The 25043-nt window shown below is 40.9% G+C and overlaps 2 protein-coding genes across 2 annotated transcripts in view; both read right to left on the reverse strand.

Moving 5' to 3' along the window:
- The window catches only part of gpc5a (glypican 5a), a 100304-nt gene extending 93648 nt beyond the window's left edge, over positions 1-6656 (reverse strand). Inside the window, exons 1-2 of the mRNA XM_084005873.1 lie at positions 6263-6656; positions 3187-3348 (exon numbers count right to left, since the gene is read on the reverse strand). Coding sequence (XP_083861999.1) covers positions 3187-3348; positions 6263-6413 — 313 coding nt within the window. The 5' untranslated portion in view covers positions 6414-6656. The remainder of the gene's footprint in view (positions 1-3186; positions 3349-6262) is intronic.
- Positions 6657-16328: 9672 nt separating this feature from the next.
- On the reverse strand, positions 16329-24276 carry LOC311017311 (ephrin-B2a-like). The gene is made up of 5 exons (XM_084015564.1): positions 24040-24276; positions 22995-23278; positions 21606-21698; positions 18020-18136; positions 16329-17218 (listed from the first exon to the last, which is right to left on the reverse strand). Exons 1-5 carry the CDS (start codon positions 24144-24146, stop codon positions 16824-16826), a joined length of 996 nt encoding a protein of 331 aa, XP_083871690.1. The 5' UTR covers positions 24147-24276; the 3' UTR covers positions 16329-16823.
- Positions 24277-25043: the final 767 nt, after the last annotated feature.

Genomic DNA, 25043 nt, shown 5'->3' on the forward strand with positions numbered 1-25043 from the left:
ATTTCTCAATGTCTCCTGAGCATTTCAGACTGTTATCCATCTACATTCCTCTCATTTATTCCTCCCTCCTCTCCCTTCAGCTGCATCATATAAACGATGCCTAATTGAAGGCTTTGCCCAAAACAAATGACCACATTAGCCTGCCCCCTTTTAACTCGTCCTTCTTCCTGTCTGTGGTTGTAATGCATTATACACTCTGCTTGTTCTCCGTTGTCTCTCAAATTACAGCACAGGCTGACAATCATTTGGAGACTGAAACTAAGGGGCTTGTTTTTCTGCAGAGCCCCAACCCTCCCACCTCCTGACAGAGAAGCAGTTCTTCCTGTACTCACAAGTGTTTACGATGAAGCAGAACAGTGAAACCACTGAGGGCAGCCGGGTTACATTTTATTTCAATTTCAAGATGGTACGTAAAGTTGTTGACCCGCTTCCACTTCCAATGCTGAACTGAAAACACCCGAACCAGTCGCACAAGATGAATAACAAACAATTCACTCATATTATTTCAGCATCACTGAACGCTCCCTGGTTAGGAAAGACAGATTAAATGCTTGACTTGTGTTTCTTTTATGTCTGCACATGAACAGCAAAACAGCTCCTTTTTCCCCCACTTTGTTGAGATCTAAGAACCTGCCAGACATTTCTGTCCCTCCGTGCTTCCCATACATATGGTGCCACAGTGAGTTTTCTCCATGTGACAAAGGCTCTTAAAACCTCTCCGGTCAAATAGAACAATGCCACGTGGGTGGCTCCCTCTCTCTGGCTGAGTGTGTGTGTGTGTGTGTGTGTGTGTGTGTGTGTGTGTGTGTGTGTGTGTGTGTGTGTGTGTGTGTGTGTGTGTGTGTGTGTATAAACAGATAGACTGAGTCAAAAAGTCTGCATCAACATTTGAACAAGCACCAGCTTCCACCAGCACAGATTTACTTCAATAGCAAGAACAAACAATATGGAACGGGCAGAGAGTAATGGTTCAGTGTGTTATTATGCTATTTTGTTTATGTGTAATTTGATTAGGTATAATAAAGTTATAACAAACAATGTACCAACAAAGTCAGAAAGCTGAAAACTGTTCACAAGCAAACATGAAAGTAAACAATGTGGGATTTAAAATATTTTGTTAAAAACTGCTTTTGAAAATGTTTTATGGAGGAAGGAAATGCACTCAACATGTTTGCACAAACAGGATAATGTCAAAATAATAAGTGCAGTTTATATCGGGTTTTCAAACTCAAAACGGGATAACAACCGACTAGCTGCACATGACTTGTAGGAGAAAATAGGCGAATAAGGAAAGTATCCTAAATCACTCGTACAAGCCCCATCAGAACCAATGTGTTTGCACCAGTGCGTCTTGTATGAGGCCCAATGTGTTTTGGTGACAAATGAAATGTAAAAAACATGAATTTTGTTTGTCACCGGAAAAACTCCAAAAAAACTCCAACGTCAAATTCCTAAATGTGAATATTTGCTGTGGGGGCTTCAAAGACTAAACTGGGCTTTGGTAAATTGTGTAGAGCACGTTTCACACTTGTATGAACTTTTAGAGGCCAAATAATTATTCAACATCATTAAGAAAAAAAAATCACCAGAGTTTGGACTTGAATGAAATAAATAACAAAACCAATCCCATGAATCCATAAATGTAGATTCAGAGCACTTCCACTGCAGCCGCGACTCCAGCATGAGCCCTAAACTGCTGAGTGTCTGTTGCCACTTGTATTACGCGGCCTGGATGTTGGAAGGAGCCGCCGATGTTTGTTGACTGATGGGACCCGATGTTGACAGGGAACTCTGTTTGGTTTGGCAGGAGAGCACACTGGCTGCCATTCCACCGACGAAACCATGTGAGTGCGGTTCATTTTGGGAGCGTTTTAAAAACGGCTACCAGCTCCTGCCGCCTCCTTTGACCTGTCACACTGTGCAAACAAACCCTCCAATTCCTCGACTGTTACAAGAACTTTAAGGAATTAGACCTTTAACTTTGCCCAAGTAGCCAAAGTCACTAGAGAACCAAATGTGTAAGCAGAAATGATATATCTGTGACCCATGTTTTAAAAGTTTATATGAGCGCCACAGACAGGGCAGAGAAGTTGGATGGATGGATAGATGGATGGATGGATGGATGGATGGATGGATGGATGGATGGATGGATAAAAACGTTCTCCCTTCCATAAGTCTGTCTGCAACTTTAGTGTAAGTTATCAGCATTTTCAAAAGGCGGCATGCTTCATAAACTTCATCATAAATGTTATGTATTTTAGTTCACCTTCAGCGTAGACACATCAAACTTCAGATGACATAAACAGGGCATTGCCGTGGCAAACCTCAACCGAAAACCCTGTGATCATGCTGACACTGCTATAAATCATTTGAGTTGAGGAGGAGGAAAACAGCACGTCTTTAAACTGAGAGACGCCGTTAAAGAGAAGTGACTTAATGATATGTCTGAGACTGTGCATTCAAGTCATACGCTCTGTATTTGTCGCCCACTCGTTGCAGCCGTCATATGGCAGCCCTCAGTTAGAGTGGGGGAAACATGCATGCTGAAGAGGAATGAAAAAACCAGGAGAAAACGAGGTGGGGATGGACGCGTCCTGTTTAACATGCCTCTATGATGAATGCGTTCCGGTACCATAAATATGAGGATTGGATTTTTTTTTCCATCAGGACACAGCATAGCAGGACACCTTGCACAGGAAGAGCAGCTATTAGTAAAACCCCAGGACATATCCGTGACAGACATTCACTCTCAGAGACGGCCTCCTGAGTCTCCTACAGCAACAGCGGACCTATCTAATCTCAGGATCTGAGTGTAGCGGTAGATCTAGAAGGAGAACAGACTCCCTTCTGTTTGCTCTGAAGTGGAGCCTCACTGCATGCTTACACACACACACACACACACACACACACACACACACACACACACACACACACACACACACACACACACACACACACACACACACACACACACACACACATACACACACACACACACACACACTGTTTTTACCGCACCCACACAAAAACCCCAGCTCCTAAATGTGCACTCCAACTCGGAAACACACACAAACATCTACACGCATGCAATTACCCGTGTAAACATTTGTGCTCTCATCTCGGCACACGTCCGCAGAGTTTCAGCTTGACGGCAGCGATGACTAAACACACGCAGGTGACCCCTACCTTGAAAAGCAGCCACATTGCGCGAGATGAGGAACTTGAGGCTGGAGCTGGAGGTCTGGAGGAGGTTCTGGATGTCCCTCCGGGCCGCCAACTGGTACTTCTCCTCCATTTTTTTGGTGCAGCAGGTCAGGTTCCTGGACATGCAAACCTGAAGGTCTGAACCTAAGAGCCATGGAGATTAAAATGTTATGATCTGAACTCACGATGCACAAAGAGGATGAAAAAAAACTGGTCCTCCAAATGGGACAATGACATACGTCTTTTCGCAACACAAGACATATTAATGCATGATTCTGTTAGAAAATATGAAATAATATAAAGTGACATCAATACAGTCAAATATAACTGATAATAAATGTCTGGTTCACCTTTAATGCAAAGATGTGTCATTAATGACTATGGTCTTTGTTTGCAATTGGACAGATTTCATAAGAATCTTTTCATTGTGCAGTAAACAGCGTTTTTTATTATCAAGATAAGACGTATTTTGGATACTAGAGAGCAGGTACATGGTGTTAAAAGACCTGGGTATTTTTTTCAAATATCGCCAGGTATTTATTTTTCAGGTAAAGGAATGCTTACCTCTGTGCCTCCAATGTATTGCTAATGTAATGCTGAGAGGCATAAACCTGGGCCGGGGATTTGCGCGCTCTCTTTCAAAGCTGCTCCTTTGCACATTCCACAGACATGCAAGTCAGGTGGATTTGGCTCTTTAAACTGCCTGAAGGCAAGTATGAATAAGTGACTGCGTCTTCTGCATTATCTGTATGATGAACTGGCAACTGTTTCAAAGTGACAAGCCGTTTCCTTTAGCAGCATTCATCTGCAAGACCAGGAGACGAAAGACATGCAATCCAAAGATTTCCCTCAGAACCACACAAGCCGACTTGTGGCGCTAGAGGAAAAGTCAGGGGATCATCGGAGTCAGATTTCATTATAATCCAGGCCGATATATTTCCATCTGGACAAAAGCTACAGGCCAACAAATCTAGATTTCCATCTCAGAGACACAAGATGTAGAAATGTCCTAAGAAAAGGTGCATAAAAAGCACACGGTGGCAAATCTGAAAGAATAGTAGGCCTTAGAAATATGAGTCTGTGTGAAACGCCAGCAGTTGAAAAAAAATAAAGGTGGTACACATGGCTAAAGGCAAGGGCACACACATGCATTTCCAACAAGTTGAAATAGGCATGAGTGGAGCGAGAAAACCAAAACACGTAGATCCTGAGAGGAGATCTGAGTCAAAGCGTTCGTGCATCAGCGCTAAGTGATGTCTCAGGTATTTCCACCACGACCAAACGTAAGCAATCGGCACACATGGGGGGACAATCAAAACATCTTAAAAAAGAGACCCAGAACTGTGCAAAGGCCTCTCTGACATGCCGAGGCAGAGTGTGCAGAGCTGCTGCCAGAGACCCTATCAGCTCCCTGCGAGGCTCAAGACGAGCGAGGAGGGAGCAGAGCGGGCGATGGAACACATGGAGGAATTTAAACTCTCCCAGATAAGACGACTTGAAAGGGCCCCAGGTCTTGCTTTTTTCTTCTTCTTTTTTCTTTTTCTTTTTAACCTAAATACTTCCCAGAACTACTTCCACCAAGAGCAGCTTTTGTTGGCTATGGTGAAAGACTTCTGACTTGCTGTGCTCTGACCTAGACTCAAGTCTCTCTCTCTCTCTCAGATTCCTGGGGGTTGTTTTTCACAAAAACCGCGGTTCGTCATAGACGACTTCTAAAATTCATTCTCTGGGATTGACGTCACCTCTCGCCATCTCTCAGTCTGAATCCATCAAGGGAAATGATTAACATCTTCCCAATGTCAAGATGCAGTTGGACTCGGAGGACGTGTGTGAGGTTGCCAGAGAGGTCAGGCTGCTACAAACAGCAGCCAGTGTTTTCACAGCATAAGTAGCTGCTGAATCGGGAGCTTATCGTCGCGGAGGAGGCGCCCACTGCTCACACACAAGTTCACCTCAGAGAGAGAGAGAGAGAACTTTTCAGTCAAGAAACGGCCCAGAGATTTAGACCCACACATGCTCGTTTAAGGGGCAGGAGTGGCGATGGCATTATGAGGGTTAGTTAGAGGTTTTAGGAGGTATTTGAAACGTTGTCTGCCAATGTAATCAGTTCTCCTCGCAGCAGCAGAGGAAAGGAGTGGTGAAGTTTGTAGGGAGCAGTTTGTGGCAGGATGGTCAACACCATTAAGATTTACTTTCCCGAGAGAGCAGCAATGTCAATGATAGCCCACATGAAGTATCCACACCCACAATCTGGTCTTGAATTATGGGATTCAGAAAATTAAGTGAACCCTAGTTTACCTAACTTTACACAAAAGAATTCCTGTTTATCCCTGCAAGCCACTTTTCTGCTTTAGACAGTGGAAAGGAGCATTGTTTTGTTGCTTATTCCTCACAACCAACAAGTTGCAGCTTTAGTTCCTAGTTTCACATGATTCAGACAGCATGTTCCACATCAGCTCACAGTACAGTGATGTAGCCGCAACAGACTTGTTCTAAAGGAAAATCATCTCCTAACCTACTTCTGTTACACGGCAACCATAGTATTTCAAATATTTCCACATCTACCATGAACCTGACACACTGCCGAGTATAAAGAAGATGTGTGCCCAACTATTAAAGAACGTCTGTGAGTTGTAGCCTATTATTGCAGTAATTTAAGACACATGCAGGACTTCTTCCAGATAGCTGCTTCTTAGTCACACAAAAGATGCACTTTAAACAGCTCTAAGTTCTCTCTTATTACAGTGCTCACACGCCTCTAAATGTGTTTTAAAAAGGGATGTTTGTCACTAAAAAGAGTATTTGAAGAAGCCAGAAAATGACAGGTCCATGCAGTCGGTGAGCTCAGAGAGTAATGAGGTGTTGAATGACTTCTCAAGCATTTCTTTCAGTGAGCGGTTGGCATTTAGAGACTTTAGTTGCTATGAAGATGCAAATGAAGAACATTGGCAAACGATCAAGAAGAAAATGATATTATTATTATTATTGTGAGATTGTGCAGGGCGAGAAAAAAAGATGAAGCGGACAGAAACACACATTTAGCTGTAACAGTGCCTACCTTGTCTGGGGCTTAAGGGCAATAACTGATTTGGTCCAATTTGTCTCAGTTGGAAAACTTTCCGCACTTCGTCGCATCTGTTCGGGCTTCCGAACCCCAAACCGGAGCAACACATCAGGAAGAAAACGTGATTCGCCCACAGCGCACCCATTTTAATAATCAAAACCGGGTCAATACTCCACACACAAAAAAAGAAGCTTGTTTAGAAGTTACGGTTTCTTCTGAACATGTAGTCCGCTCAGGTGAGTCCCGTCCACATCTCAGGGTTTACGGTCCCGCGTCGACTGTGCGCCGTTTGGTTGTTGTGTCGAGGGAACTGCGGATGACCATTTGGATCCAGACGCGCGGAGGGAAAGTTGCAGCGGTGTGACGAGTCTGTTTGAAAGCGGCATGTTGTCCAACTCGGCTGGACCGACGGCAGAGGCGGTACCGTAACCATACCTGCACTCCGACGCTCCACAAGCAGCAGAGCCGCAGCCCGGCAGCGCCATCTAGTGGACCGGACCAGACCTCCCATTCAGACGAAGGTTCATTTTCATGTTTATATATTAGTAATACCCTGAATACAGGATAAACGGTAGACGATGGAATATATTTAAATAATCAATTAAAAACTCGTGTATTTTTACGGGATGTATTCATAGGGTGATTCACCGAGGCAACCCTTTACAATATAGATTTTAATTCCCTTTATCCAAAACCTAGCCTACTAAATTTAGTCATGACTGATTAAGATAAGTTAGTTTTCAATTTGAGAAACCACTTCCCTTTCCAATTACATTCGTTACTCGTTGCAAACCACAATTTTCTTTTAATTTAACTGTGAAATAAGAGGATGTACAATTTTATTACATGTCCAAGTGTCATTCAATTTGTTAAAAATAAATTAATGTGAAATGGTTTTACCCACTTAGATACCCCAATCAATGTATAGATTTAATTAAATTCAGAAGGATTTGGTAAGGTTGTGTGAATACTTATTTTTCTAACAAGAAAAAAATATCAGTTTAAGATGCTTCCTGATTTGTATACACATTACTCGTTTGGCATAATCTGAATTTGGAAAATCATTGCCTGGGAGCACCAATCACTTCAGTATGAGCAGAAGTGTCTTAAAAGTATGGGATCCCTCCACTGCATCACAATACTCCTCAACTTTGTGTTAGAATAATGAATGTAGGCCATGCAGCTGGGATGATCCATTTATGTTGCGAGTTCAGCAAGGCATCTTTAATGAAAAAAATAGCAAAATTGTTCAATACTTGGTAGAAAATTAAGCTTAATGGGTTTGTTGATCAACCATCAGTTTAATTTTTCTTCTGAAGCAAGCTTTTCAGAAAGCTACCACTTAATACAACTAGGAACTTGAGGAAAAAATAAAAGTGTAAACACCAGTTAACGTAAGTCACCCATTATGTGAGATTTGAATAATAAAGCACTCAGGAAAAACTGTTTAAAATGCATTGTATTTCAAGAAACATTACAATCCAAAAACAACCCATCAATAAATCACATGCATATCATGCAGACCAAAACATTACTGGAAATGTAGTTCAGTGGAGCAGTTCTCCAACCACTCGGGTCATGGTCCAGGTAAGCGCACTCTCCTTGTTCCTATACAGGCCGGGACAAGTGCAATACCTCCAGGTACAAAGCATTGCTACTAATCCCCACCTACACAGGAAGGGACATCTCCAAACATCCAAAGCATCATGCGCATCCAAGTTGATGAAAAACAAACCCATTTGGCAGAAGGTAGCTCATCAACGTAGTCAGTTTTGCATGGATTTGCACAGCGAACATCAGTTAAAGCTGAATGCAAACCAGCAAAACTGACCATGTGATAATTAAAAGATCTTCCATGGTGACGAACAGAGATGGAAAATGATGCAGTTAGTTAGAAGTACTTCAAGTGCTCATATTGCAGTAGATAGGAGAAAAACACTACCTGCACTATAAGCACTTTAGTACTGCTGAAACCGAGTAACTTGAGGAGAATGTGGAAATACTAATACTAAACAGAGTTACATGAGTATTATGCAAGCAATTGTTTTTGATGCGACAGCCCCAAAACCAAAAATCTAAGCTGGTGGAGAGCAAGCAGGCCACCATCAGTTTTGCATAGATTTGCACAACTCATCTATTCTTGTAGTGCAACTATGCAAAACTAGCAGAGAACTGCAAGAAGATTGAGCCCAATTAGAAATTAGAATGGTCTGGTGGTGCATATCACAGCCCCTTATGCCAGAAGGAGCACTTAGGGCAGTAGGTGCTAGTCTATTTCACTATCTGCACTAGATGCACCTTAGCACAAAGACAGTAGGCCTACTTCAAAATGACACGCAACATCAAAAAAAAAAAAATCAGCACATCAGTGTCGGGGTATTGCTGTAAGTGCCTCCACTGCAGTAGGTATTACATAGAACTACCTGCACTGTAAGCACTTTGACAATACACAGACTGATTACAGCGTCGCTGACTTCCAGCATCCGGGAAACCATCGGCACGCTGCTCCAGGTCGTTTAGGGTCGTATACTTCGTAGTGGATCTGAAAACACACAAAAAAACGACATATGAGCGCGTATTTAGACAATGAAAACGACTTTGTGGCATTGCAACAAGTTACATACGCAGGTTGGGGTGCGCGCACGTGTGACCACTTTCTTGCAATTAAATCGGGAAATCCGCATTACCCTCCTTTTTGAATGTGCACCCCCGCCACCGGTTAATGGACGAGTGCGCGGACTGGTTTGTGATACGAGATGTTATGATTTATCGCGGCAGCACGAGGTCACTGAAAACATGAATGAGCAGCACGGCCTGCGGCCCGCGTTCCCTGCGACACGGGGGCGCCTGCGCAGGGACCAGTGTTGTTCACCCCTCCCCCACCCGTCTTTAACATGGCGCCTCGAAGTGCGCCAACCTTAGCATAAATGACTTTAAACAAATCAAGCTAAACGAAAACGTTAGCACTGACATGTTGAAATGTGCAGTTGCGTGGTGTCTCTTTTAGAGGGGACGCGGTGGTTCGCGGTTTCGGACCTCCACCGACACACTGCGAACGTCCATGTAGGAACTGATGCTAGCATCAAGCAGCCGCCGTGCTGGTCGGGGAGGTAGCTTAGCCGAACTAGCTCGATGAAAACATGGCAAACCGTGTTAACGTTACTACCGGTACGACAACCGCCACCTGGGAGATGACACGGGGGTAATTTGGTGTGTTCCCCGTCAAACGGCTGGCTCATTTCTAGGTTTGCAAGCTCACAAAAATATAAGAGTTTGACGACACTGGTTAGCCGTTAGCCAACAACAAACGAGCACACGTTTGAAAACGCACAAAACCGCACATCAGCCCCGATGGATTGGATGTAGTTATCTACTCCCATCTTTCACGTTAATGCGATGCTCGCCGTCATAACGTTATGTTTGTGCTCTCACCCAACAATACAACTGTTTTCAGGTGAACGCAGCTAGGCTAAGCTAGCTGAAGCTAAAACGCGCGGCCTAAAACTGCCCCATGTGCTGCCGCTTTGTTCTGGGGGGCACTTTAACTCACACACCACTGCACTCGAGACTGAGCAACAAATTGACCAGATTTACAAACTTAGTTTACAAATATCGCACTCGCGTGTTTATACAAAATCGGGCGTTGTTAAAAGGAAGCCGGATGTTTTATCAACTAGTTAACAAAGCGCAGCGGAGAAAGCTCCGGACAGCTTTTCAAATCTCCCTCATTCCCTTCAATGGTGGAGCAGAGGGGGCTGCCATGCGCCTCACGTTACACTGTTTTCATCGCCAGCGCTATCGTTGCTTTAACATTTGGCTATCCTCACCGGCGGGATATTTACACACATTATAAAATGTGCATAAAACATCGTTTTGAGACACCGAAATAGGGATTAAAAGCAAAAAGAAAACAGAAGCCACAACCCGACCTCCTTGCCGATAAACATGCGCTCGGTAGACACTCACCAGCCGAAATCCACCATCTTCGCTCACTTGCTTGGGCTGCCGTGTAGTCTCTTCTTGCCGACAAAAGAGAGAATCAAATACGCAACTATCCCGGAAACTTTTCTACCCGCGGACGCGAACGAAACGTAAAGTGAAATCCGAAAGCGGTCGCGAGTGGATTTATAGCGCAGATCTGCTGGTTGGAAATGATTGCGGGGTTAGGAAAGTGGCGCGAAGGCGACCAGTTGGTAACCATGTGGGTGAATGAAGGGCGGCTCCCACTGAACGTAAATATCTAGCTACAACCCCCAACTCTCCCCATTAGCATACATAAACTACGGTACTTCCGACCCACATCTCCCACCAAACAGCCTCCACCTCTCCCGGGGAAGGAGAGGGAAACGGACAGGGATCACTGCGGGGTTTTTTTAAAGAAAAAAATGTGCGTGTGTGTGTGTATATATATACGGTATATATATATATATATATATATGCATACATAACAGAAGACGGACTGCCTAGTCATATCGTTTTACACCCATTAAAGTTTTGCATTGCTGGCCGATGAAATTATATCTAATCTTAATCCTTTGCTTTTATGAAAATAATTAGCTCCGAGTAGTGAAGCAAATATATCTGGTGACCACATTTTAAGCCTTAACTGGCGCCTATATGCTCGTTTTTATTGAAAATATAACGACTAATTGACCTGTTGCTGCTAAACAACACCTGCAGCTCATATATGATGTATGAATTATCTTATTGTTTGTCACTCTCCGTGAAAAATAGAATAAAAAGAAAATGTAAGTTTTCATGTTGAAATCAAACAGGTTTTTTTGGTCAGTAGGCTATGTGTGATTTTTAAACTAAGATAATTGAACATTTATATAAAAAGAAAATTACTAAATTCATTAAGCACCCATTATAAACCCAAAGTATATGTGTTGTGAATATTAGGATCAAATATTCAGTTTGTTAAATCAAAACATTGATGTCCGTTTACAGTTGATTTTCTAGCTTTTTAAAAGTTTTCTCTTTGTGATTTTTATTGGGATAGAAATGAGTTTTGGGATGGAATATAATCGTCTGTTTTGGGCAAGCTCTGCCACGAAAACATGTTGATAAGGTTTATAACAAAATGAGCTTCCAACAACTGATTCAAAACAACATTTATAACTGAATTAATGATACAAATAATAAACTGAGGACCAAATAGGTGAAATATAAATATGAAACCGATAAAGAAGTTTTAAAAACATATTTAAATAATTGTTTTAAATTAGTGAAACACTTTATAACATTCATCCGTTATAAATAGTTTTGCATTCGGCCTTCAAAGTAGTTCAAGGCACAATATGTAGTAGATCTCTTACAATAACCCAAAATGATCAAAACTGCATACATTTGGTTTGTGCAGTGTGAAAAATCATCGTATTTCAAACGTATTAGGATTATAAAATGTTTACAATTATGACCACATTTATTTTTGTGATTTTGTTCCCCTCTTAAATAAACCAACATATTTTTAACATTTCATGCCCACAGGCAGTTCAAAGTATGCTCATGCCCTGGTCTCTCTTGCTTTCTTCTCTAAACAAAACCATTCTTCAAACGAAATGCCTGGATCTTGTGGAGACATCACAACCAAAAGGCAAAAGCCATCAAACCACAACAGAAGAGCAGTCGAGTACTACAACTAACAAGGGTTTCCCTCAGACAGGATGTAGGCCCCAGATTCAACACTCAACACTTTTTCAGCATTTAATTAAAAGCAAAATTCCGTCAACATTATTCATTCGAATGTTTGAAATTTAAAAAAATGTTAGAATACTTTATGCTGACACACAACGTATAGATCGATACATGCTTCCTATACAGGTTTCAGATGTTTGCAGCATTCTGCAAAAGTTGACTTTTACATTGAACAGAAGCTCCCAACGTTCTGTGTTTTGCTTTGTTTTTATACTTAAAAAAAGAAAAAGAACATGATAAGCTTTAAAAATACAATCCCTGAGCTCAGTTTCAGACGTCTAAGAGTTGTTAGCAGTTCCACCAAACAGACATTACACAAGAGACATTAGCCTCGGAGCTGCTCACGTGGTTTAGTTGAAATAATTCTCGGAAGCTCAAAGCAGTGAAATTATCAAACATTTTCATCTAATCTGTTGTTGTAATGGCACTTTTACTTCAGTTCAGGTTTTGAGTTCTTCTTCCACCACTGAACCACTACTACCAAAGAATCCTATGGTTCTAGTTAGCACCTTTATCTTTAAAGTGCTAACTAGAACCACATAGGCTTGTGTTCGTAGGAGAGCTCATTTAGAGGGTCCTACAACCCATACCTATAGGGACCTGTGAAAGGTATACCAACCAAAACCCCGTATGAGAGGTTCTACAGAGAATCAATCTGTAATGGTCCCACCAAGAACCCTTTTTGGGGGCTCTATCCACAACCTTTCCACCTTCTAACAGAACAAGAACCCATCCAGGGGTTCCAATGAGAACTGTTTTCTACTCCAAAAGTTTCATCTAGAAGGGGAATATTTTTTTTAACACCCACTCTTTTAATAATCTTTGAAGAACTCTTTTTTATCTCAAAAATACCCTTTTTTGGATGAAACAAATAGTTCTTAATGGAATCCTACATCTTACAAAGAACTCTTTAAACACTTTCTTCAAAAATGGGGTCTTCAGAAGCACATGGTTCTCTGTAGAACCTCAGCCCTGCAGGAAGTATCCTTTTGGAGCCCTTACTAAGAGCATGTGACCCCTGCAGCTTGAAGAACAAGTCATACAAATCCTAAATGTTTTTGTTCCCAACACAAATATGTAAATACAGTTAAATAAATGATTAATAACTAAGAAACAAGAGATGAGCCCTCCCAAGTCCCCCCCAACTCCCCCATGAAGTGCAACCCCTGAGTACAACAGGGGATTGATGTAATGCTGTAAGGGTTTTTTTGTGTTACGTTTCAATGCAAAGCATTGGAATAACAACAACTCATTGTCCTTAGTGATGTGTTGCGTTGAGAAGCCATACAAATGTGAGTTCCTACAATGCGGATGTGCTGAAACATACAATGTTTGAGGAGTGTTTAACGTTTTTTATCGCATGTTGAAATGTGGAACCCTGTGAACTGTAACAAACACACTGTATATGTGTGATACAGTATGGTAGCTGGCCAGCAGAGGGAACTAGTAAACTAATTTCTGAACTGTATGGACATGATTGCTTTCCAACTGTAAGAGGAAGCACTAACCACAACTTCCCTATCCCTGGAGATTCTGTAGCTAAAAAAAAAATCACCTTCGTGCAACCCACTGAGTTTCAGAGAGGAGATGAAAGTGTGTGTTCCCTGCTGCTGATCGATAACATTTCTTTTAAACCATGGCATCTCTGCATGCTGCTGTTGCAACATCAGATATAACACTTTTCACCCTGATAGCAGATTATCTGTTCCTCCCCTCCCACATCTCTGGGCACACGGTGGGAGTGGGAGTGCTCAGTCATGACCCCCCAACCCCCCACACAAAGCCAGTGGTGTGGCTAGTTCCCCTGCATATGGAAGTGAGGTGGGGGTGGGTGGATGGAGGTTGTGGACTTCACATCGTCCCATGGGGTCAGATAAAAGCTTACACTCCTTATTGGGCCTCCCTCCTCCTCTTAAAGCTCTGCGCTCTCTGCACAAATTGTAGTTGAAGATTTATGTAGGTATCAATTGCAAAAAGCATTTTAGGACCCTCTCCATGTGATTGTTATTATTATTATATTGGACAAAGATGAAGGGGAAAACAGTGATACATGTGGACAATACAGCAATGCATAGGCATTTATTTCTGAACTATAAAAGTGAGCAGAGAAAATACAATGCAACTTAAAACAACAAGCTGGTAGCACTTATGATATTTGGGCTTATATCCTTGAGATTCAAAACATGCCATCTGATGCAGCACCACCTTCTGCCCCTATTTTTCCAAAATGGCCTACCACGTCCAAGCCCCTCCCATGACAGGGGCCGTGAGCCTGGGGGTCTCTGTTTTGTTCTTCCTATAGAAGCCCGGCCACCATTGTCTCCGCGTGACCCCGAGGTCAACTGAACTCACCTCACCCGACCACGGCCCATTCAGCTGTGAAGCTTCGCATAGGACAAAAACATCTCACAGGAGCAGTAATCACTTCAAGCGAGGGGGTGGGAACACACACACTCGTGCACACAGACAACGAACACACTCGGCAGTGATTTGGAGTCAGAAACGCGCTCGAGTTATATTGTTTTATCACAATAGCAGCAAGACTCCGGAGCCATAAAGGAAGCGCATGCAGCGTGATCAAAAAATGCATTTCAGTGAGGTTTATCGGCTAGTTGTGCAGTCCGGATGGTCTGTATTTCCTCAATGAAAACATCCAGAGTGCATCCAAATTGGCTGATACTCACTGGTCTATTAAGGAAGTAAATTGTGGAAAGCTGCAATAACGTTATCTTTGACATATTTTCTAATTCTTCCCTCAGATATTTTCACTTTGATTGCCTGAGGGGAAACTACAATTTCCTGCAGGTTAAGAAATGAGGCCATCCCCGCCTATCTACAGCTCTTTATTACAATATAGGGCGGCTAGCCAAAAAGAAAAGTAGTGCATTGGGAAAAAATAACCATTGTTCACGACAGCGTTCTCCTACAAGTTGTGTTTTTTTAAGCCAGTTTACTTCTGTTTTCTGTATAGAACTAGTTTAACTTTAGCGGAGCCCTTTCCTTGTCTGATGCACAGTCTGGAGCACATGTCCTGAAGATCCTCCAGCCTGGCTTTTCAGAGGCAACAGTGTCCCTGGTGGAGAGGAAGCTCATGGAAGCTGACAGGTTGAAAATGTGCAGCATGATGTGGCTGAAGGAGCATGAAACATGTTCACCCATGGATGCCGTGCGCAGAGCCTCGGGAGACACCGCAAGACAATTAAATGATGAGTGCTTAAACCTTTTTTGAAAAGATTTTCATCAACTTTACAGATCCCTTTGATAGCTTGCATGCAGCCGACACGTTTGTTGAACTGCAAAGACGACATTGCACTTGTTAAATGTCTTCGTGAGTGAGGGGTTGAGAGAAAGAACCAATCAGGAATTTGGATAAAAACTCCTCACGCTGCTGCTCACTGCAGGATGACAGTCGCCATCCCATGAGCACCATTAAGAATGATGGGACGTGCTCGTCTGTCTACCCACCCAAAATCATTCAGAAAACTACTTTGAGTTTAAAGTTAGTTTCACATCAACTACAGCTAAAAAACCTACAGGTCTTTTAAATGTAACACAGTGGCTGTATTTGCTGTGTGGGACTATTATGCCATTATTACACCAACTATGCACATAGTGGTGCTTCTACTTTGGCTTGAAGTCATCACATACAGCGCTGCTTAGTCATTTTGAAACATCTGTGATTTATCCCTCTGATTCTTTCATTTCTCCATTGTCTTCTTTTCATTTTCTGCCTGTGTGTTAATCACCTTTACTGTTGCTCTTGTTGGTTTTGGAAAGCAGAGTAAGAACACTGAAACAGAGACTACTGACAACACTGTAACTTTCACTCCTTTAACAAGAAACAAATCCAAGTCGCATGTAATTTACAATACTTTTTTTAAGCATGGTCCTCTGGTTTAATATTGAATGCTGTTTAAAAGGAATTATGTTTACAGAAGGTGACATCATATTTTATAACTGAAAGCAGCCTGGAACAGAAAGATCCACTACCGTGAACAGCATTTCAAACACATTTTACACAATTCAATTGGTAATTTTTTTTTAAAACATTAGTGCTTGAATACATTTGGTGTATTGGAGTGCACTATCAAAATGTATTAATCAATTAAATCAAATGCAAATTTACTATACAAATAAAGCTGCATTCAAAATGCTATTTCAGTAATATAATCAGTTAATATCAAAAGTAAAAAGTAAAGGAACTCAATGCAGAGGGAAAAAATGGTGTATCTATATCTAATATACAAACACACACACACACACACACACACACACACACACACACACACACACTTGAGGTGGAGCACCTTTTTAACTATCTTTAAGCGCTGCAACGAATTGATCTGGTGGTTACTTTCTTAATTGGTTTGTAAAACAAAAAAATAGAGATAAATGCATCACAATTAAAAATATGTTAGTATGTTTTTAAGTGTTGTACATAAGTGTCTAAAGTCCAAGTACTCTTAAAAGGGCCTCCATGAGTGTCATACTTTTATATTGGATCATTATTACTGATACCAGTAGATTCTAGTTGGTTGAGGTGGAGATAATTATACTGTAAGTACTTTGTTGGGTAGTTTCATCAATACAAATGCAACATATTTTATAAACTCTTCAAATGTTTTGGATGCAATTAATTAATGATTTTATCTGGCTGCTATCATATAACTTGTGTCATAAAATGCTCAACAATTCAATCTGAAATGTAGTGGAGTGGATTGATATGTTATATGTTATTATGAATCATCAAGTTCCTCCACTTGTGACACAATAACAAGTTTAAGACTTTGAAACCAAAGCAATGGACATGCTTGTGTTTAGGATTCTCAGTCAAAAACTGCCATGAGAGCAGCAAACATCAGACTTTGTAGTAGAGATTGGTGGGGTTCTGGGGCGTTATCTCCTGAACGATGTACACCGGGGCCCCGTAGTCGCTGCTCACTCGCTCGTAGTGACGACAGATCATGCTGTCAGAAGCCCTCAGAGGAAAGACGACATCGCTGCGGTCCGAGCCGTTGTAGTCGCTGCCGATGCTGTCCCGCTTCGCCATGGCCAAAGTGTTGAGGGACACGGAGGCAGACTGCTGGCTGTCTGGGACGGGACGGCGGCGGTGACGGCGCATCCACAGCACGACCAGCACAATTATGATGACTAGAAGGAGGATCACACCGCCAGAGACAGCCCACGTCAACGGTCCTGGCTCGGAGACGTTCCCGCCACTGGAGTTTGTTAGTCCTGTTTCTGAGCCCAAGTCTGTCACCATGCAGAGAAGAGATGGAAAAAACTGAGATGAAAGAGTGAATTAGGGCACATGACACAGATTTCAAAATAATTTCTCTCAGACGGATCAGTATGTGTTGACATGAAAAACCTCAGAGGAAGCTGGACACCAGATAATATGCTCTAATCTTTAGTGTCTTACTGGCAAACAGCATGTTGTCTTTTCTCTGAATGGAGTACAATTTGGGATATGCATCTATTCCGAGCATCTATTGTATAAAAATCAAGATACTTTACCATTTTAAACTACAGAAATGATACAATATGTGTACTGTTGGTTTTACAATCAACAGCAACTTGCAGTTTGAATTGCCAATTCAATTTCACAAATAAAAATCCATTTGTTTTCCTCAAAGAGCTGCTCCGTTGTGAATTGCATTGTGGGAGAAATAGTGTCCATCTACACCAACAAAGTATTTAGTCTGTTTTCTTTTCTCGTGTTCACCCACCAGATACTAAACACCTGCTCAGAATCAAAATGTAGTATGGATTTGGGACAGTATCTACTAAAAACTGTTATCAGCTTGGGTGAAATTTATATGAATTAATTTCTTTTTTAATTAATCCATCTTTTTTCTATTATTTGCCATATTCATTTTTTCTACATGTTTTTAGTGGCTGAAAATACAAATATAATATTTACTTCTGTTTGGATAAACAATTGCTAAAGACTACAGCTCCTTAAAAACTGTTTTTAAAGGAGTAAAAATATGTGTTGAAATGCTAATTGTACACCTGAAGTATATTCTCCAGGCTTTTGCTTTGTCTTCATACCAGTTTTGCTTTTTATATCCTTTTCTTTTGCAGAGGGGTCGTGGGACTTGGACTTTGGTCGGGAGGGTGGGAACCTGGTGGGGGACTCCTGGAGGGTTGAAGGTGGATCTGAAGAACCTGGGAAATAAAACAAGACATTTGAGAATAAAATCATGACGTCTAACTCTTAGCAGCATGGTGATGAGTGTAGGAGGGTTATGTAATGTCAAAATGTTCCTGTCCTGTTATGATGTTTTTCTTTAACTGGTTCTTTTGCAGTAACAGTCATTCAAGTAAAAATGCATCACTAACCTAATTAGACCACAAAAAGTTGTTTTCTGAGTCACAGCTGGGACTCTCGTGTCTCTCTATTGCTTTCACCTTCTCCAACCACACATTCATATCTGAATTCAGCCCATTCAAATCCCTTCTCTGGGATTTTTCCAAAGGGGATTTTGGGAGATGTAGGGAATCAAACACGTAAAAGGGGCAGTCCACTGATGTTACAGCCATATTTATTGAGCCGGAATCCACATTACTTACTACTAGAAACTACCCTTCCTTTGGTCCGTTTAAAATCACTACATCACAATGTAAAAGCAAAAAGGCAACAATAAAAACCAAAAGAAAACCCATGAAACTACAACCAAAACCACAACAAAACATAAGATCAACAACAATATAGCCACTAGACAATAGTAATTCCAAATGCAAACAAGTCAAAGATTGAATAAAGTAAATAACAAAAGAAAACAAGCAAACTACCAACAAACAATTAATCAAACAACAATAAAACTACAAATGAACACACAAGTACCCACACCTTAAAAACAATTAAAAACAGCTCGAAGACAACAGCAGCACCATTTAAAAACCAGTGCCGATATATATAAACCAAGAAAATTCCCCATTAATGATCATATTCTCATCATAAATATTATGTTGATAAAGTTTTGTATCTGTTGTTTGCCATCAGATATTTAACTTTTACTTGTTAAATGTTCCATAGTTTCATACCTCTGAACACAACAGGAAATTTGAATGTATAGCACGTTTAGGAGTTTAGACAATAAAATATTTCCCCTAAAACAGACCAGGTAAACAACTGTCCTCTCCCTCACCAATGACCAACCCAAGGTCAACTGTCATCTATTGCTTCTGTTAATGCCACCAACTACTGTTAATGCTACTACTACTATACTACTACCAAAACCAAATGCAGTTGGAACCCAAGGCCAAGGGTCTGGGCTGCACGAGATTTCTGCCCGAAAGCCTATTAAGGCAGAATTTACCTGTTAGTCTATGTCCACCTGACGTCTGACTATAATTCCCTATCCAATTTTGCTTGATTGAGAACGAGGAAGATCATTGGTGAATACAGAATAGCAATGGCCCCAAATAGCTTCCTTGTGGTACACCTGCAATTCTTTCACGTTATGAAAACCTATTATAGAAAACCTATTGTTTGCTGTTCGACAATTAACTGTTTACCTGTGATATGCATTCTTTTCACATTATAGTTTATCAAACAACTAAGCTGCAAACATCAAAAGCTGCACTAAATAGTAACACTGCTCCTGTAAGTGTTAATATATGCTGAAAGACAATAGTTAAATTATTTTCTTTAAAAAAAACACTGTATCTTCTCACAAACTCTTTTTTTGATTGATTAGCTATTTGGAGCACTTTTTGTAAAGGAATAACATTTACCACTTTCAATGCTGAGGGGAAAAGATGTTAAGGATGTAGCAAACAGGTCCATTTCAACAGCAGGCCAACAGTTTTAAGCTCTCCCATCTATATAATATATCCCACCTGGTTCATCAGTGTTCACATTTGATCATCCACTTTCTATTCATCCTTTTTATATTGACTTTATTTAATTAAAATTTCAAGATGTTGTCATTCCTAAGCTGTCTAATTCTGCACTTGTGTGATAACGTATTAGTCATAATCAACATTTCTTTTCCCAGTTTGTCCACTTTATAAAATATTTCATTTAGGGTGCTCCACAGTTTCCCAGTCATCCTTTCTCTCTAGTGCTGTTTGCAAGACCCCTTACCACAAATCTACCAATCTAAATGCTCCACAGCTAAATGTCAAAAATGTTTATGTAATGTCATTATAACTGGCTCCATCTCAATGAATGCTGATTTCACATGCACAGTATAAGCGATCAAATAATGTCACTCTGGCAATTCTTTTACAGAATATTTCATGCAGGGCTTTTACTTGTAATGTACTTGTATTTTTACATTGCTTTGTTACTTTTAAAGTATGTGAATACTTCTCACACCATTGCGTTTTTATGCCTCTCCCTCAGCTATATTGAAGCGCAATATTACATTTCTGCAGTGTTTCTTTAAGTGCAGTAAGATAGCAGTTTGCTTTAAAATATGAAGGCCTGCACAAAGAGGCACAAACAACTCTTCACAAATGACAGAAATTGCAGAAACTCAGTTAACACCAAAGCTGATTTATGAAGACAACATATTCATCAACATTTCTGTATAGCATTCTTTCACTGTTGGCAATAATTATATTTTACTAACATCATATTTAGCATGAATGTCAAAATGAACTGCATGATTAGATTTTCAGTTGTAAAATGCACGATCCATAAATCAAAATCCAAACAGAAGGGTAGTGACACTACCAAAATCCAAACAGAAGGGTAGTGACACTACCAAAATCCAAACAGAAGGGTAGTGACACTACCAAAATCCAAACAGAAGACTAGAAACCACATGCATTTATATATGGAGATTAAAACAAGATTACAACTTAATCTCAGTTATTAATCTTTTCCGTTGCTGTTAAACGATTTGTTTACAGCAGTTTGTAAACGGCGGGAAAAGAGCTCCACATTTGCAGTCATGATCCGTTGAGAAACATGAAAAAAAAATCATTTTTCATCTCAAATTCTTGAATAATTTATATGAATAATACCTCACATTTATGAGGTTTCAAATGACATATTGGGGCTTGAACAAATTTAGCTTTGAAAGTTTTAAGCAACACAAACAGAAACACCATCATCTGTTTAATTTACCATATTAACCTATGAAAAAATTATAAAAGCTTATTTCTTCATATTTAAGGTAACAGGCCTAATGTTTGTTTCTGTGTTGATATGCAATGAATCCTCGGGTAATTAAAAGTAATGGCAGTGAATATGTTCACAATATGCTTTTAATTACATTTCACATTTCAATGTATTTTGATAAGAGCACGAAATTATTAAAAAAATGACCACTGGCTATTTTGATGTTAATGCCTTTGGGGGGGGAGGAGACAGATGACTGCCCGAATGATCGCATGCAGGATAATACTGACGACCTTAAACTGCCAGCGGTTTGATTTAGGGATTTAAAATAATTCATGATGGCAAATTCCCTTCAAGAGAATGAATAGATTATCAAGATTATCTGACTACTTAATAAATCCAGATGGGAGTGATATTATTACACTTATAACAATCAGAGTGAGACAACTGTCGTTGTTCCTTTAGCATCGTTAGTCAGGTATCGTCTCTCATTCACACACACACACACACACACACATACATGCTGTCGGGCACACACACGCAAACACACAAAGTCCTTACTTTGGCCGACTCTCAGCACCAGCTTCATGGATTTGGTTCTACACACCCCTCCATTAGTATTATCCAGACCCTGCAGAGAGCCTGCAGAGGTGGCTGACATACAGAGAGAGAGAGAGAGAGAGAGAGAGAGAGAGAGAGAGAGGAGGCAAACATAGTTAAGTATTGTTTAACACTGTATATTTCATGCGATCATCATAATAGAGGATTATCAACCAACGTATGGTTTCTTTGCAGACGGTTGAGCCAGTTGCTGAATGTGAACACACGAGCAAGAGGACACAGACAAACGCTGATGTTACATACAGCGTATAGATAATTACACAGACAAAATGCCATAAAACTGATGAGGGGTAACCAGAGATGCACCAAGTGATACGTAATGAACTGCTGGGTGTATAAGATGTCAGAAAAATGTTGTGAACAATGGCCATCACATGTTCACAGAGCCCATATTAGATTATATTTTCATATTACTTGGTTTGTCTGATCGGCAGACCAAAATTTAAAAAAAGATATTGGGTTTGTCATCACATAAGACAAACAAAAGCAGCAAATCCACACGTTTGGGAAACCATGCCAAGCAAACACATGGCATTTTCTAATGACTTAAACTATTAATCATTATCAAAATAGTCGCAGATTAATTTTCTTGTTGAACAGACGAACCATCACAGCTCCAAATGCAATAATGTGTGGTGCACAAAGTGAATAAATGTGTTGTTCATTTTAACGAACATGGAAATGGCTAAATATATTCACACACAATCACGCACATGCTGAGAACTCTTGTTCAACCCATCACTCCCACACACACACGCACACACACACACACACACACATACACACACACACACACACACACACACACACTGACTTGTTAGCAGCATTTAGGTCAGATAACAACATCTCACAGTCTACAAGCCGCGTTGCCATGAAAGCTCCCATCAAATCTGCCTGATGCTGTAAAAGCCTTGTGTGATTTGGGGCATGTAAGCCCTTGGAATCACACTGGCCTGCCAGAGCGAAGTGTGCTGTCAGAGCGTGGCGAGGTGGACGAGGCTACATGGTCAGACTTGCTCTATCTCATGCATCACTTGCCACTAAGATGCTGGTTCAACCGACAGCGGGCCAATAACGAGGCCACATTTTTTTGATTCTCACGCAAACTGACAAATTAAGACAGAGCCGAGGATGATGGCTTCCTCCTCTCCCACGAGAAAAAAAAAGAGAGAGACGGTCGCGAGCATCGATTCAGATCCACCTGTAGGAACCAGCAGCTTGTGTCTGCGTTGGACTCAATTGAAGTGTGCACATGCACAGAGAGACAATGCACAGCGGACTAAGATCCCACGTCCGAGCTGAATACAAGGTTGCACACAAGTGACTCACAGGTGATATAATAGTCCCTCCCTTTGAGGAACTCCAGACCCCACAGGTTGGGGCTGAACTCCTGGAACTTGAACGTGAACTTTACGTCCTGGCGAGGCTTGTCGCAGTTCAGCAGGGGCGTGTCTGTCTTGGCGATGGTGCAGCTCTCCATCTGACTTCTGGAGACCAGGTACACCCGGTAGAACTCCTCCTTTCCCCCCGACGAGGCGTCTGCCCGGGGACACACGATGTCCATCTTATCTCCGATCTGAGGATACAGGACCAGACCCTGACCTGGACCAAATCTGTGTGAGAGATAAGAAAACAAAGGCAAGCCTCATTGTGACATTCAAGCAGAAAAAAAAACCGTCAATAAACAAATAAAACCTCATTATCAGAAGAATGAAGAAAATACTGAAAAATGGCCTTTAAGAAAAGGCCCAAAGGTCTTCAAATGTTTTGTTTCAGAAACAAAGAAATTCCAAAAAGCTGAAACAATTAGTCAACAGAAAATTAATCTACCGGTATTTAAAAAACTATTTTGATGATCGATGAATACATTTGAGTCATTAGAGTCATTTTTCAAGAATAAAAAATAAAAAGTCTTCCTTTGCCTTGTCTGACAGGAAACTGAATATATTTGGGTTGTGTGTGTTTGTGAAACACAATAAGTCATTTGAAGATCTTGCTCTTTTTCTGACATTGTCACACCACAGCATTCATCAATAAATTGAGGAAACATAATCAGCAAATTAATGAATAATAATGAAAAATACTAGTTAGTTGCAGCCCTATTGAACGCACCGTGATATAAAAACCTCCCGTTTGAGAAGCTGGGGCATATTTGACATTTGTTGCTGTATAATTGAATTAAAACGATTAATAGAATATCCGTATTATTAGTGGACTAATTAGCTCTGTGGGCACGTGACATATCAAAACTCTGGTTTCGGGATCTGCAGTAAAACGCTTGTATCCTCTGGATAACTTGGTGAATTAGATCACATTACAGGGACAGCGGGAAGTTCCACCGTCTCTCAAGTGTGAAAGTGCTTCATCCACTTACTTGGGGTTGGAGCTGCTCCAGTGGATGGACTCCAGAGTGACGGCGCGGCACGAGCTAATGACGGCCAGCAGGATCACGGTAGCGCCGCTCCATGTGATTCTCCCCATCACAGGAATAAAGGATCATAAAACGCAGTGGAAACGGGAGAAGACGCGTTGCCCCTGCATGTCTCCGGCGGCTCCAGGTGCGCGCACAGGACGCATCCCCACCAAGTTGCGAGTATTCCTCCTGCAGTTGTGTGAGCCTTTCCACATTGTGCGTAATTGGCTAGAAAACCATCCGTGTGACGAAAGCCATGTATTGGGGACAGAGATTTGTGAGGAGTATTTGAGTCGTCAGCTGACTGGCCGGTCCGCCCATACACTGGCTCGTGCGGAGGGGAGACCGGGGCTGGTTGGCACACTTTTTTCTACACACTAAGATACTGAGATAAATACAGGATCATAAGACGGGTTGTTTTTTTTCTCCTTTGGTGGTTATGTTAGAGGTTGGGTTTATCTTCTCAGCACGTTTTGGGAATGCATAATTAAAAAGAAACATCTTCATAAAATATATAGCTTATATATATTATTTTATCTTCATAAAATATATAGCTTATATATATATATTGCAACCTAAAAATAGTTTAATCTCTGTGAACTATGTTGTTTTAACTTTTTTATTTGGTTGGTAAAAGAGTTTGGTTTAGAGTTTTTCTTCATCTGTATTATAAACTGTAAAGCCCTTTCAGGCAATTTAATTATTTTTATAAATAAGATTAACTAAACTGTATGCATATATATATATATATATATATATATATATATATATATATATATATATATATATAGAGAGAGAGAGAGAGAGAGAGAGAGAGAGAGAGAGAGAGAGAGAGAGAGACAGAGAGAGAGAGGGGGGGGGATAGATGGATGGATGGATGGATGGATGGATAGATAGATAGATAGATAGATAGATAGATAGATAGATAGATAGATAGATAGATAGATAGATAGATAGATAGATAG

This window comes from Eutrigla gurnardus (assembly GCF_963514095.1).
Source record: "Eutrigla gurnardus genome assembly, chromosome: 1".
Lineage (NCBI taxonomy): Eukaryota > Metazoa > Chordata > Actinopteri > Perciformes > Triglidae > Eutrigla > Eutrigla gurnardus.

Bases quoted from the DNA above. Each gene is read 5' to 3' on its own strand.
- LOC311017311 (XM_084015564.1), bottom strand. From the start codon at position 24,146: ATGGGGAGAATCACATGGAGCGGCGCTACCGTGATCCTGCTGGCCGTC. The intron at 23,279-24,039 runs GTAAGTGGATGA...TCTCTCACACAG, and splicing joins TGGAGCAGCTCCAACCCCAA to ATTTGGTCCAGGTCAGGGTC. The intron at 21,699-22,994 runs GTGAGTCACTTG...TCTGTATGTCAG, and splicing joins GAGGGACTATTATATCACCT to CCACCTCTGCAGGCTCTCTG.